The sequence below is a fragment of the Aplosporella prunicola genome (genome assembly GCF_010093885.1).
Source record: "Aplosporella prunicola CBS 121167 unplaced genomic scaffold K452scaffold_4, whole genome shotgun sequence".
Lineage (NCBI taxonomy): Eukaryota > Fungi > Ascomycota > Dothideomycetes > Botryosphaeriales > Aplosporellaceae > Aplosporella > Aplosporella prunicola.
The window spans coordinates 1015260-1029974 of NW_022983532.1; the positions used below are offsets into that span (position 1 = coordinate 1015260).

General features: G+C 58.2%; 4 protein-coding genes across 4 annotated transcripts; all 4 read left to right on the forward strand.

Annotated features, from left to right (window-relative positions):
* Positions 1-943: 943 nt before the first annotated feature.
* K452DRAFT_220946 (uncharacterized protein) lies at positions 944-4538 on the forward strand (the record flags this gene model as incomplete). The annotated part of the gene is made up of 5 exons (XM_033536490.1): positions 944-1169; positions 1299-1584; positions 1669-2036; positions 2106-2251; positions 2322-4538. The coding sequence occupies 5 exons, from the start codon at positions 944-946 to the stop codon at positions 4536-4538; spliced, it is 3243 nt and encodes a 1080-aa protein (XP_033401420.1).
* Positions 4539-6111: 1573 nt separating this feature from the next.
* On the forward strand, positions 6112-8317 carry K452DRAFT_295296 (uncharacterized protein; the record flags this gene model as incomplete). The annotated part of the gene is made up of 5 exons (XM_033541794.1): positions 6112-6446; positions 6513-6714; positions 6777-6978; positions 7104-7442; positions 7500-8317. 5 exons carry the CDS (start codon positions 6112-6114, stop codon positions 8315-8317), a joined length of 1896 nt encoding a protein of 631 aa, XP_033401421.1.
* Positions 8318-9361: 1044 nt separating this feature from the next.
* Positions 9362-10522, forward strand: K452DRAFT_124314 (uncharacterized protein). The gene is made up of 2 exons (XM_033535212.1): positions 9362-9528; positions 9604-10522. The coding sequence occupies exons 1-2, from the start codon at positions 9526-9528 to the stop codon at positions 10393-10395; spliced, it is 795 nt and encodes a 264-aa protein (XP_033401422.1). The 5' UTR covers positions 9362-9525; the 3' UTR covers positions 10396-10522.
* Positions 10523-10612: 90 nt separating this feature from the next.
* On the forward strand, positions 10613-11677 carry K452DRAFT_295298 (uncharacterized protein; the record flags this gene model as incomplete). Its single annotated transcript, XM_033541795.1, has 3 exons — positions 10613-11137; positions 11198-11506; positions 11573-11677. 3 exons carry the CDS (start codon positions 10613-10615, stop codon positions 11675-11677), a joined length of 939 nt encoding a protein of 312 aa, XP_033401423.1.
* Positions 11678-14715: the final 3038 nt, after the last annotated feature.

The window sequence follows — 14715 nt, forward strand, 5'->3', positions numbered from 1 at the left end:
TGATATTGATCTCACGGTGACGGTGTCGCTGTCGCCGGGGCAGGATCTGGACGTTGACGTGCGCGTCCCCAAGGAAGCAGGGGAGATCCAAACCAAGTACGGGTATATATCGACCCTCCCCCACACGCATCCTTGAAGCCGCAGGCGTTTTGGCACTGCCCTGCGATGTAATGCACGTACGACAGACTCACGGGCGCGCGCAGAGCCATGACGCTGGCTAAGAGCAGGCAGGCAGTGGTACGCGCAGCAGGGCGACGTTGAGCGTCTGATCGCCTCCAGCTGTAGCTGAGGTTGACGACAGGCGCGCGACTTCTCACGTCACAGCACTCTGTGGGCGTCGCCAAGCCGGTGCCGGCACGCATGCCCCCCTGCGCGCCGCTGCACTCGAGGCTGCGCGTACGTACAAATAACTGTGGAAACTGGAAAGGGACTATGTTGGCGGCACGATGCGGAGACTCAGGCCGAGGGTCTGCGGGATAGGACTGGCGTGCGGGGGCGGCTTTTTCATAAACGCAAACGGAATGGATCGGTAGTGGGTAGTAATTGGGATTTGTACAAAGCGAATAGTTAGAGCCAAAAGTAGATGATAGTGGCAGGGCCGTGGGCGATCCTTGCATGGGCGGCGCGGCATCTCGCATTGTGTTTTTCTGTTGCGGCTGCGAGACAGACGTCCCTTCTAGAGCTCGGCGGCGGACGGCGGCGCCCCAAGCTCTCGCTCGCAAAAATCCTGAGCGGACATGGCCGTCCCCGTACCTAGGTATCTGCCTCCCGCTATCGCCGGGCTGGCAGGCCCGCTTCTTTTCTACTAGAAGACTATTATTACCTACCGTTACCTCTCGTCCTCCCGCATCACCACCGTTGCTCGTCATTCTGTCCTCAATGATCGCAATTCCGACACCCTAATCTCCCACGAATCCTTGGTTCTCTTGCCCCCAGCGCACCAATGGACTCCCGCTCGCACACCAACGGCGGCGGCGCGAACCTGCCTTTCAGCAATGACTACACCAACAGCTTCGCCAGCTCTGCCTCCCAATCCACGGCCCGGCCCATTGTCGCCTCGCACCACCACCAAGACCGGCCGACCACCTCCGGCAGCAGCTACCTGTCGACGTCGTACGCCCGCACCCCGGCCCGCTCCTTCATCCACCAGGCCTCTCATGGCGCTATAGGTAAGCAAGCAATAGCAGCATGTACATACACAATACTATAAACAATCCACATAGTAGACATACGAGCCCGCCCCACCAAAGTGGAGCTCTGGCTGACTTGTAAACCCGCGCGCGGGTGCTGGCACACAGACACGCCTGCCTACTCCTCGCAGGGCGTCCGCGACAAGACCCAGGAACTCTCCATGCACGCCCTCGCCGACCCCCCGAGCTCCTTCCCTTCTGCCTCCCTGCTCTCGCAGTACAGGCCTACCTCGAGCTCGCGCAGCCGCGGAGCTACCTCCATTGACGCGAGACCTGACACTGCCACCGCAGAGGAGAGAGAACATGACCGCCGAGACTCGTATGATGCCGCGTCGCCGGCTATTAGGGAGCTGCCGGAGCCCAGCTCGCCCGAGAGCATAGCGGCGTCTAACGAGTGGACTTCGCCGCGGCATGCCGTCGCCAACGGCCGATCGTCCGCCGCTGCCCCGCGGGATCAGCGCCCGCTCCGAAGGAAGAGCATCCCTTCCCCTTCATCCTCCTCCGATGACGACGAACAACTGCTGCAAAGCGCGACCGAGAGCTCAGCGCTCCTGCCGCGGAGCAGAGGCAAGCGGTACGGTACCGCCGCCGCCGCCGCGGCGGACGTCGAGAGCCAGCGGGAATGGGGAAGCAGCAGCGGCGGCGGGTGGGCAGCGCAGCCGCGCTTGCTCTACCACGCCGTGACGCGCCGTGTGCATGCGGGTGTGGAGCGTGTGCGCGGGGCAGCAAATCCAAAGAGCTGGGATCGCGAGACTGTGCTGCGGGCGGCGGTAATTGATCCCGCGAGGAGCTTACCCGCCGTGTTTTTGGGTTTGTTGTTGAATGTGCTTGATGGTTTGTCTTATGGTATGTCAAACAAAGCTGTCAAGGGCGGGGAAAACTGTTGTGCGCGGTGATGATGCTAAAATCTGACAGGTATTATATTGTTTCCATTGGGAGAGCCGATTTTCGAAAAGCTGGGGATTGATGGATTGTCCATTTTCTTCGTCAGCTGCGTGGTGGCCCAGCTGGTCTACTCCCTAGGCGGGTCGACGTTTAAGGGTGCGGTGGGCTCCGAAATGGTAAGTAGAAGGCTGGTACCATGGTGAGGAGGTCGGTGGTAGTCGTCGGAAACTGGCTGACGTTCCACAGATCGAAGTCGTACCGTTCTTCCACAAGATGACCTACGTGATCATGGGCCGCATGGGATCAGATGCAGACCCACGCGCCATCATTGCCACGGTCGTGCTCGCGTACGCCGTCAGCTCCATTATCACGGGCCTGATCTTCCTGGCGCTCGGCCTGTTCAAGCTGGGAAACCTGGTCAGTTTCTTCCCGCGCAATATCCTCAATGGCTGCATCGGCGGCGTGGGCTTCTTCCTCTTCGTCACGGGCATCGAGGTCTCTGCCCGCTTGGAGGGCAACTTGGAGTACAACTTCGCGACGCTCAAGGAGCTCTTCCAAGCCGATACCGTCGCGCTGTGGCTCACGCCGCTTGTGCTCGCGGTCGTGTTCATGGTGATCAAGCACTTTTATGACCACCCCGCGCTCATGCCGACGTACATCATCGTCATGACGGCCGTGTTCCACATCGTTGTAGCTGCGGTGTCTCGCTTCGACTTGGACAAGGCGCGCGACGCAGGGTGGGTGTTTGAGAAGCCCGAGTCGGGAGTGCCCTTCTATCATTTCTACACGCTGTACGACTTCAGCATCGTGGACTGGTCTGCGCTGTTCCGTACTCTACCAACCATGTTCGCGCTCTCCTTCTTCGGCATCATCCACGTGCCCATCAATGTGCCGGCGCTGGCTCTCTCGGCCAAGGAAGACGACGTCAACATCAATCGCGAGCTCGTCGCCCACGGCCTCTCAAACGCCCTCTCCGGATTTGTCGGTTCCATCCAGAACTACCTCGTCTACGTCAACAGCGTCATGTTCATGGACCACGGCGGCAATAGTCGTGGCGCTGGTCTGCTGCTTGCTGCCGCTACTACCGGTGTCTGGATGGCTGGGCCTGGCCTAATTGGCTACGTCCCCATTATGGTTGTCGGCACGCTCATCTTCTACCTTGGCATTGACCTGCTCAAGGAGGCTCTCTGGGATACTCTTGGCAAGCTGCGCTGGCTCGAGTATCTCACTATCGTCATCATCGTTCTTGTCATGGGAATCTACGACTTCGTCTGGGGCGTGCTGGTGGGTATTGTTCTTGCGTGCCTCATCTATGTCGTCCAGACGTCGCGCACCCCTGTCATTCGCTCCACCTACACAGGCACTATTGCCCAGTCTACTGTGCGCCGTCCGCCGCTGCACCAGCGGTATCTGCATGAGGTCGGCCAGCAGATCTATGTCGCCAAGATTGCGGGTTATCTCTTCTTTGGCACCATTGTCTCTGTAGAGAACGAGGTCAAGAAGCTCGTCGACGAGGAGCAGTACAATAAGCGCCCAATACGGTATATTGTGCTGGACCTCATGCATGTCATCGGCATGGACTACTCTGCTGCAGAAGTCCTTGTCCGTCTGAACCGCATTATGCATCGCAGGAACGTCAGTCTGGTTATTTCGAGCGTGAGCTTGAACGACGATGTAGGCCAGGGTCTGGTCATGGTAGGCCTGTTCAAGTCTGCGGAGAGCAACGACGAGCATTGCCCGCCTCCGAAGCGATTCGAAACACTGAATAAAGCGCTGGAGAGTTGCGAGAACGAACTGCTGGAAACACTGCATCAGCGCACAAGGGCCGTGGGCTCACCGAAGGAGACGGCATCGCCTGTCTCGATATCGCCCCAGAGAGAGGCAGCGCAGAATCCGTTCGACACAGGTGCCTTCAACTCCCCGCGGCGCGGTCTCTTGCAGCACGCGGCCACGATGGCACTGCAGGAGCAAGGCCAGGGTAATGTGACGGTCGACGAAAACACCAACATGTTGACGCCAGACAAGTGGAAGAACTTTGCGCAGCCGATTCCTCTGATGCTGCTCACATTCCAAGACCTGTCAGACAAGGATATCGACTTCTGGCACCGGGCGGTGCCGTACTTCCAGCGGCGCGAGTATGCCGCGGGGACGGTTCTGTACTCGCGGGGCGACGAACCGGACGGTTTTTACATCGTCGAGCGGGGCAGCCTGCGCGCCGACTACCATCTGGAGCAGGGTCAGTACTACGAGTCGATCCAGGCGGGCACGACATGCGGCGAGCTACCCTTTTTCTCGGAGACGGACCGGACGGGCAATGTGGCGGCGGAGGCGGACACGGTCGCGTGGCTCCTGACGCGCGAGCAGTGGAAGCAATTGGAGAAGGCGCAGCCGGAGGTGGCGAGTGAGTTGTTGCGCATCTGCTTGAAGCTGACGAGCGAGCGCATGAATGCCATCACATCGTAAGTGGTTCCTCGCTGATTTCCCCCTCAATGGCAATAGCAACGGCAGCTGATAAATTTTTGATTGCCAATAGCTACGTGTTGGTCACGGCGAGTTGAGCACAAGGGGGGTGGCGAGGCGGGCATCTGAGATGCGGGGTTGCGTCATGAGGAGCGGCGGCTTAACCTTCCAGAAGCGCGCGCGCATGGCCCTCGGGAGTCGGCCGGCCCAACATTAAGCACCTGGGGCGTGCGAAATGATCCCTCCCCTCCCCCTCTCTTGCTTTAGGAGGGCGGGAGTGGCAAGTGGTTCGATGGGGACGCGGGCTGGTCTTTTGACAGGCAGACCTCAGGCCGTCTGGAAGGGCGCGTAGGGCTGAAGAAGATTGAGGGCGGTTGGCGGAAGCGCAGAGGCCCCCCCGGCATCAGCGCAGCGAGCAAAGAGGAGGGCGGCCAGTGGTGCGGACGGTCCCTTGCATATGCGCGCACGCGCCCGTGGGAATCTCGGCTGGCGCGCCTCTTGCATTTGGAGGCGGGATCGAGCAAGGATGGCTAGCGTCTGGGGTGGGTAGGAGTGTGCGCTGTTCGCCCGAGGAGATTCTGGAAGGGAGGAAGCGAGAGAATCAAAAGAGAGCGCTGGCAGGTGCGGCCGTGGCCGGCGCTATCGAGTGATTGCCCGGGTAATGGTTTTAACTTGCTTGGGACTTATGGGACACGGCGTATTGCAGGACACACAGGGTGGGTTGTTTTGAGTGGACATTCTAGACTAGAGTTCCCTGCCAGCAGTTCACCGTAGTATATACATGATTGTGGCTGACATTCTGCCCCTCTCTGTCTCGCTGGCTGGCATTAGTTCTCGAATCTAGACTCGCTCATTTCGAGTCGAGGGAATGTTGGTTAGCGGGGACGCTCAGACCCGTGGTGGTGAAGAGACAGACGGAGAGGGTAGGGGAAGGATAGAGCCATGGGAAAAAAAAAAAGGGAAAACTCGGTCATTGAGATCAGCTTAGCGGGCAGGATCGGCGGCGACGCACGTGAACAGGGTAGGCCAGTGAGAATAATTGAGAAGACTCGGGGCAGCCGGTCGGCCGTGGGACCCTGCAATTTCGCGCCGGCTCCACCAGACCAGGGCCCCCCCGCGGCCAATGGCAGGCCGGCGGAGATTTGGCGCGGCAGAGGAATGAAATGTGACACCCAGCAGGCTGATAACGGAGGGCGGGTCATGCGACCGGTGCAGCACAGCTTGATGACGATAGGCCCGCGCGAATCACGTTGATTGCGCCGTGTCAGAGAAGGCCGTGGCAGGAGCAAATTGCAGCCCATTAGCGCCCAGGCCCCAAAACATCGCTTCGCACGCCCGCCCCTACTTTCCCTGCCCCCCTGTGTCCACCACCTTCTTCCTCTTATCCTGCCCACCTCGCCCCAAACATTCCTCTCGACACACCTGTCGAGTTTGGCTGTTGCGTGCTTTACCTTCCTTTTCTCTGAGATACCCTAGATACCCGAGTCTTTTCTATTCTCCCTTTTCCCGCGCGCCCTAATACCCCCCTCCTCCCCCAAACACCAACACCAACATACAACAACAACAACAACACACAATGTCTGACGTCCCCAAGAACGTTGAGGAGGTTCCCGTCGTCGGTGCCCCCGACGCTCCCGTCGAGGAGACTCCCGCTCAGACCGAGGCGGCTCCCGCTGCTGCTGCTGAGGAGTCTGCCGCCCCCGCCGCCGAGGCCGCACCTGCTGCGACCGAGGAGCCTGCCGCCGCTGCCCCTGCCGAGGAGGGTGCTGCTGCTGACGCCGCCGCCGCTCCGGCTGCTGAGGAGACGACCGCTCTGCCCGCCGAGGAGAAGGTTGGCAACGACGAGGTCAAGATCACCGCCGAGCCCATCTACTCTGGTGCTCTCGGCTACAAGGCCCCCGGCCTGGTCAAGTAAGGAGTCGCCATTTCACCCCCCGATCACGAACAATTTTTCGCTAACCACTCTCTCAACCACAGGGGCCTGACTTTCTCCAAGAAGTACTTCTGGTTCGGCGAGGAGGAGGGCGTTTCCCACGAGAAGCTCTCCAACTACCTGCGCGGCGAGAAGGCTGATGTCGCCCACCCCACCGCTGCCTGGTCCAGCAAGACCGGCAAGGGTCTGCTCTACTTTGCCAAGCACGCTGACCACAAGGACTCCCCCGCTGGTGTCCTGAACCTGGTAAGTTTCCCATGTTTTGCGCAAATCGCACCGATGAAACACAGCTAACGGCAATGCTACAGTCTGAGGCTTCCGACGTCGCCAAGGAGGGTGCCAACAACTTCTCCTTCAAGCTCCACAGCCACAAGCACGCTTTCCAGGCGTCCAACAACACCGAGCGCGATGGCTGGGTTGTTGCCGTCGAGAAGGCCGTCGAGGAGGCCAAGGCCGCCAAGGAGGCCGTCACCGGCAGCGAGGAGTACAAGTCTGCTATTGAGAAGCTCGGTAAGTTTTCCTCAATTTTTTGGGACGTCGCGCGTCAGGGTAAAAAGCAATGTCCCCGTTGCGCCCTGCGTCTCGCTTGCTCCCGCTCGAACACCTTCAGGCCCGACGCTAACGACTCGCTAAAGCCAAGCCCACCACGGGTGCTGCCGCCGCCGCCCCCACTGAGGCTAAGCCCGCCGAGGCCGCCGAGGATGCTGAGCGCCGCGGATCTTCCTCCAGCAGCTCTTCCGACGATGCCGACAAGAAGAAGGCCAAGGGCAAGGGCAAGGGCAAGAGCCGCTCTGTCTCCCGCAAGCGGGCTTCCATCTTCGGTGGTCTGCTCGGTAAGAAGGAGGAGCACAAGGAGGTGAAGAAGGAGGAGAAGGCCGAGAAGGAGGAGGCCAAGGAGGAAGCCAAGGAGGAGGCCAAGGAAGAGGCTGCTGCCGAGGAGGGTGCCGCCGCTCCCGCTGAGGGTGCTGCTCCTAGTAAGTTTCGATCTGAATACCACGCCGATATCGGATCTGATTCTAACGATGAAACAGCCATCGAGGTTCCCATCGAGGGTGAGGCCAAGCCTGAGGGCGAGGCTGCTCCTGCCGCTACTGAGGCTGCCGCTGAGGAGACCAAGCCCGCTGAGGCTGCTCCCGAGCCCAAGCCCAAGCCCGCCAAGCGTGCTTCTCTCTTCGGCAACTTCTTCGAGAAGGTCCGCAGCCCTACCACGGAGAAGAAGGAGGCCGATGTTGCCCCCGTCGTTCCCCCCAAGGACGCTGAGGCTGCTCCCGTCGCCGAGGAGGCCAAGCCCGCTGAGGGCGAGGCTGCTGCCCCTGCTGAGGGTGCCGCCACCGAGGCCGCTGCCCCGGCTCCCGCTACCGCCACCGTCAACACTCCCTCCAAGGAGAAGGGTGGCTTCTTCAGCAAGTTCGGCAACAAGGAGAAGGCCAAGTCGCCTGCCACCGAGACTGCCCCTGCTGTCGCCCCCGCTGACGGCGAGGCCAAGCCCGCTGACGGTGAGACTCCCGCCGCCGAGGCCACCCCTACCCCTGAGGAGAAGAAGAAGAACCGCACTTCCTTCTTCGGTGGCCTGCTCCGCAACCCCAGCAAGGCCGTCAAGAAGAACAAGGAGGAGAAGAAGGCCGAGGCCCCTGCTAAGGTCGAGGAGGAGACTCCCGCCGCCCCCGCCGCTGAGGAGGCCAAGCCCGCCGAGGGTGAGGCTGCCGCTGCCGCTCCCGCCACCGAGGAGCCCGCTGCCGAGGAGGCCAAGCCCGCCGAGGCTTCCGAGCCCATTGGCGACGTCGTCCCCGAGGCCGTTCAAGTAGGGCAGGCCCAGAACTCGACGCCCGCAGTCCATGCCGCCGCGTAAGCGCAAGGTTTGGTGGGAAGCCACTTCCCTGGATGACTGTCATGACGGAATGACGGAAAACCCGAACCGCTCGTCGCTGTCCCTTGGCTGAATCTCTCCACACCTTCTCCGGTCTTATACCCTTTCTCTCCAAAAGCATTCAAACCACAAAAAACCTCCGTACACACAACCCAAAAAAAAAGACACCTTATCTCCCGTTTGTCTCTCGTTGCATCCAAGGGGTATGCTCTTTTGCATTTGCGGCTTCGGCGGTCTCTCGTTTACATGTCTAGATTGATACCACCGTGCGCAACTGTGTTCTTGGCTTTCAACCACTTCTCTTTGCTTTGTTTGTCTTTAATCCGTTGGCATTTCTGCTTGCTGTTGCGTTGCTCTGGGATCTTTGGCAACTGCGTATACCCCCTTGATACCCTGCGTACTAGCCTTATCAGGACATGTACAAGCGACCACTAGGGCACCCGACACTCGTAATATCTAATAGAAAATGGTCTTTCTTCTTTGGTTCCACGACACTGACAAAACGGGGGGCGCGTGAGTGTGACATGTACAAGGTGGATGCGGGTCGATCGAATGAGTTGGATGAAACGCACGCGCGCCATGTACCCGCTCACACGGGCCGCGATGATCAGTGACAATTCACATGATTTTCCAGCGAGGCCTTGGACGATCGATCGAATGATTCGATCGTGGCTTACGGGCGGCAAGTCGGCGCTCAGCCCAGCCCAGACCCTGGGGGCCGGCGGCGGCGCCTCACGACCGACCGACCCTGCTTTCCACTCTTTTCCGCTCTCTTTCCCTAACATACCTCCGCGCAGTCTCGAGTTAACAACACCCTCGCCAAAGTATGCGAATCTCCGGCTCTCGCGCCGCCGCCGCTAAACTATAGGACATTGCGGGCTTTTTCCCTTCGTTTTCCCGCATCTCTCTACCTAAATACCCCATCAATCTCTTTCTCCCTGTCTCCTTCTCTCTCTTTCTCTTTCTTCCGCACATAGAGGCTACATTTTCTTGTCCGTTCACTCGTTCCTGGATCCCGCCGGCGTTGCGTCTCGATTTTCTACATTTCCGCGGGAAGGCGCGCACGACCCTGTGCGCTTGCTAAGCGGAAAGGGACGAACGGTTGTGACCGCGCCTGTTCGGGATAGGACTGCTGCTGCTGCTGCTGCTACTATTACTGCTGTGCAGCGATTAGTTGGGGCAAAAAGATCATGGTATGCCAACAATGCCAATTGTCTCTCCGTCAGCCTGGTGGAGCATTCCCCTCAACTAACACTTCTGTGCTACAGGGCTGCTGCGCCTCGATACCGCGCTCACGGTCCGGCGCCTCGACCACGACGGAGTCGACAGCCAAGGACACGCGACCAAACAAACGGCTGATGCGCATTGCGGCGGGGCGGCGGAGCAAACCGCCGAAGGTGGACGAGAGGACGGGCCCGCTAACGCGCGCGCGCCTCGCGACCGAACGCGCCGCGTTCTGGGACACGCGCGTGACGGGCCGCGCCGAGATGTGGGGGGGCGTTAAGCTGTCGGTCGAGGCGCTCGCGGCGGGCGATGTCGCGAGCGCGCAGGGCGTGCTGGATGCGGCGGGGTTGACGTGTCCGACGGGGGAGCTGTGGAGGGGCGTGTATGATGAGCGAGGCGAGGAGTACAAGGTGCCGGAATGGGTGGTGGTGGAGCCGGTGGGCTTGGTGGAAGAGGTGGTGGAAGAGGAGGATGTTCAGGACGATGGAGGTGGTGATGCGGAAGAGGAAGATGAAGAGGAGGAAGACAGTGTGATGGGGAAACAAGGGGCAGAGGAGGAGGATGAGGGGGACTTGGGCAAGGGCAAGGGCAAGGACCGGGTGGGCGAGGTGGTCAAGGTGAAGGCACGGCTGAGCGATCGAGGGACGGATGTGGTGGTGGAGGTGGGCATGGAGGAGGGCGTGGCAGCGCTCAAGGCAAAGATAGTCGAGGCGGGACAGGTGGCGGCGAGCAGTCGGGTGCGACTGGCATACATGGGACGGATGTTGAACGAACGGGCAAGCCTGGCGTCTCAGGGCTACCGGGCGGGCGACGTTGTGAGCGCGCTGGTGCAATAGGGTACCCTACTTTAATCCATGATATGCAAGGGAGGCGCCGCCAGGATGACGTCTGCGGGCCTTCGGAACAGCTTTGTTCCACCAACGCGCGCTTCCGCAAACAACAGACCGGACAGCTACGCCTTGCTCCCTCGCACCACCACTCTTGCCCGCCACCTTCCACCACTTGTCTTGAGTGACTGTCATCCCCCCAATTGAGCTTCCCCCTTCCTTCATCATGCTTGCCTGCCGAACTCTCGCGCGTCTGAGCCTGCCCAAGACCTCGGCGCGCGACGTTGCCCACCTCTCGCAACAGCTCCGCTGCACCGTTATCAGCACTCCATTGGCTCTGCGCGCCGGCTACGCCACTGCCACCGCGACCAAGTCTCGCACCACCACCAAGAAGGCTGCCGCTACCACCACCAAGAAGCCCGCTACCAAGACGGCCGCCAAGAAGCCCGCTGCTAAGAAGACCGCTGCGCCCAAGAAGAAGACCGCCGCCGCCGCCAAGGAGACCAAGCCTAAGAAGCGCCTGACCGAAAAGCAAAAGGAGGCCCGCGATGCTAAGAAGGCCCGTGATGAGATCAAGGAGCTCAAGGAGAAGGCGCTCAAGGAGCCCAAGGGCCTGCCTGCCAACGCCTACCAGGTCTTCTTCCAGGAGACTGTCTCCAAGGAAGCCAGCAAGAAGGATGGCCGTAGCGTCGCCGACATTGCCAAGACTACGGCTGAGCGCTACAAGAACATGAGCCCCGCCGAGCTCGAGGTGCGCTGAACCATGGTTGTGTCGAGAAAGGAAAGGACGGCATTGGCTGACTGTCGACAGCAACTCAACCACCGCGCCAACGAGTCCAGGGCTGCCAACGCCGCTGCCTACAAGAAGTGGCTCGAGAGCTACACGCCTGCCGAGATCCGCCAGGCCAACCAGGCCCGCGCGTCGCTGAGGCGCAAGACGGACGGCAAGTACAGGCCTGGAAACATCAAGGACGACCGCCTGGTCAAGGGCAGCAAGTCGGCCTATGTCATCTTCTGCGAGAGCCGCTGGAAGAGCGGCGACTTGGCCAACATTTCCGTCATCGAGGCGGCCAAGCTGATGGGCCAGGAGTGGAAGAAGCTCGGCGCCGCCGAGAAGAAGGTAAGTAGCAGGAACAATCTCGTGAGAAACTGCTCGCCCTGGGATCGCTGCTGACAATCATTGCAGAAGTTCGACGCCGCCGCCGAGGCCGACGTGCAGCGTTATATCCGCGAGCACAAGGAGGTCTATGGCGAGGAACCCAGGAGCCGTTCTTCGTCCCCCAGCCCTTAAAGGAGGAGGACGATCGCAAGGGGAGAGTGGTCGGACTGAGGTAGCTACTATTGCTGCCTTTTGCTAAGTCTGTTTTCTCTTCCTCTCCATCCCTCTCTTCGTCGCAAGGCGCAACCCGCTTGATTCGAAGTCATGAACGACGCTTGTTTCATGACTAGCTGAAAGCCGTTTTCTCTTTCCTTACTTTTGAAGGGGGTCGTACATCTCATATACTTTTGGCTGGCTTGTTGTCGCTGTCTTCTCTCTCGGGGGGCGGGCTTCATGGTAAACCACGGTGAATGGAACCAACTTTTTTACAGGATTGTTTTGATGGTAGTACGGTCTGTCTGTCTAACTAGGTACGGATTGTGGACACATTCTCCCCTTTCCCTTAACCGCTCGCCCCGGCAATTATCGCATGAGCCGTGCTTATTGTCGTTGTTGTGGTTGTGAGAAGAGTCAAAGTCAAACCTACAAGGCGCCCCGGTTCATTTTTTCCGTTTCCATTGTATTTTTCTCTCGCCCGCCCCCCGGCTCCCCCCTGCGCTCTACCTAGGTTTTGCTTGCTTCTTGCGCTGCTGCTTGGCCTTTGGGTGTGTGATCGTGGTTGTCTAAATGGGACCGGGGTTCTGTCGTGCGCTGTGTGCGCTGCTGCTGCCCCTCGTCTCGCTTGTGGGGTGCCGCGCGCGCGCGTGATGCGCGTGTCCGCGTTCGCGTGGGCGTGGCTGCTGGCCCCTTGCAGGGTGCGTCGCGTCGGGCTTTAACCTTCCTATTCTTTGGCTATTTTTTCTTTTTCTCGGCCTTTTTCACTTTTCTTTTCTCGGCCTACCTTCTTTTTTCTTGTTTCTCACTTCGTCACCAGTTAGGTGGGTGCTTGCTGCCTTGGTGCAGTGCTCGTCTGTGATGCCTCCTAGTAGGTCGGGATCGCTTCACTACAATATATTGCGCGAGTGTGGCTGTTTGCTTGGGCGTAGAACATGCGTGCTACGGGTGTAGAGAGTAGGGAGGTACCTAGGTGGATAAGTAGGATGTTCTCTAGCGGACTTGCTGGCTTGGTGTGTGCTACAAACTTGTAGTATTTGGCTGCGGCTTACAGACTCTGCTGGTTGGATACAGGAGGCCGTAGGTCAATTTCACTCCTGTTTGTTGTGTACGGCCTCACGTGTTTGCTTGCTGCTCTTGTCCTGCCTCGCTCTCACTTTCTCTCTCTCTCTCTCTTTATACGCTTCGCTCCTCCGCCTTCAACAATAACAAAAGAAGGGAAAGCTTATGTGTAGCTACCTAGCTAACCTCCCTCTCGCTCGCTCGTCACGTCCCACTTCGTTGTCATGTCAGTCTCGGCCCGTGAGGTCAGTGTATATCCAATGAACCGGTGAAGTTTCCTGGGCATTACATCTCACAAGCGCGGCATTCATGGCAGCATCTGCCTTATAAGCAGCGTAAGTGAAAGCTCAGCAAGCAGAGAGCTTACGCGATTGCATACAATAGACCTGCAAATAGTGTCACTTAAATATTCAGCTCCTGCGGCTTGGGATTTAGAAGTGAAGGCGTGCTGACTTGACGTTTGCTGGGGAACATACAGAGCTTTTTTGCGGTAAGGACTCTGAGTACATTATCAGGAAAGACTGTGATAGTGATTCGCGGTGGTCGTGTTCGATGAAGCATTATAACCGCAGCAACATGCCGTTCATATTGCCAGGCAAAGGAAACGTCACAATAAAACCCCCTGCTATGCCTTCTCCACATCAGCAGCAGGCACTGTCAACATAGCAACAAGGAAGCCAATCCACTACACACCTGCGTAGTTAACAGAACGCAAAAGCTCATCAGGCAGACGACTTCTTCACCGGCCCAGACACGCCGAGCACAGCAATGAAAACGGCCTTCAAAACAAAGGTTCGCGTCAGCCCGCAACAGTGCAATACAGGCGACACCGTGGCAGCGGCCACGACAGCAAAAAGCTGCCGCCGCCGCCGCCCAGGTCCAAAAACTAGTTAATCACGAAATGCACCTCCGTAGAGGGCTTCCAGCGATTAAACTGAAAAGAACAGATACTGCATTTAGATCTAAGCCAAAAGGTAAAGAGAACTGGAGAAAAAAAGAAGGTCAGGTCTGGAGGGGGGGAGGGGGTTTATATACACTGGGGGGTGGGGCCGTGCGTGCGCGGTGAGGTCACTGGGGAGGCTGCTGGAAGGTTGTGGAAGGTTCCGGTGGTCGATAGAAGGTTGTCTTCGTTGGCCTTGGCGGATTCTCGCATCTTTAACATAATTCTGCTTGTTCATGTTCACACTGTCCATGTCACGCTTGATCCCCACTCACCTCCCAGACAAGACGAAGCTAGCGAGACTGACCAGATACATCTACACATGCTTTACAACTAATCAAACCGCCAAAGGCCAACTGTTTCTAAGCAATCTTAGCGGCGACTCGGTGCAGCAAAAGTGAGAAGTATACATCTAGTAAGAGTGAAGTACCACTAGGTCGACATAGCCCAATTAGCAGCTGTCGAGGCTATCTTGGAACGGTGGTTTATTGAGGTTTATAGTAGTGAGAGTGAGATGGAATAGGAGTCGAAACTCGGTGTACTAGTTTGTGCTTTGCGGAGAGGAAGATCATGGGAAACCCTCCGGCCTGTAAAAGTCCTAAGTGAAAAACGAAGCAGGGTCTCGGGTACGAGTGACAATAAGCAGATATCTAGAAGAGAGTATGTGGTGAAATGGTTGTCAGAAAGACTAAGACAAGTGCAGAAGTGACATAGAGGATAAGGATTCGGGGAAACGGGATAAACGAGTGCGAGTGAGCCTCGAGATATTCACTGAATGAACTAGAGCTGGGAGTGCTGGAAAGAAGACAGTTCTATCTCTATTTGCAATACACACATATCTACGCTAAATATCCGTTAATATAAATATCTCTTCCGCCAATCCAATCACAAAGTCAGTGTCCCTGGCCTAGCGGTTTAAGACTTAAACCCTAGTTATACTAGGCGTTCTTTGCAGCGTTCGATTCCCGTATTAGGCCTTGGTATTTGATAAAACTTCTAGTTCCTGTATACTAGA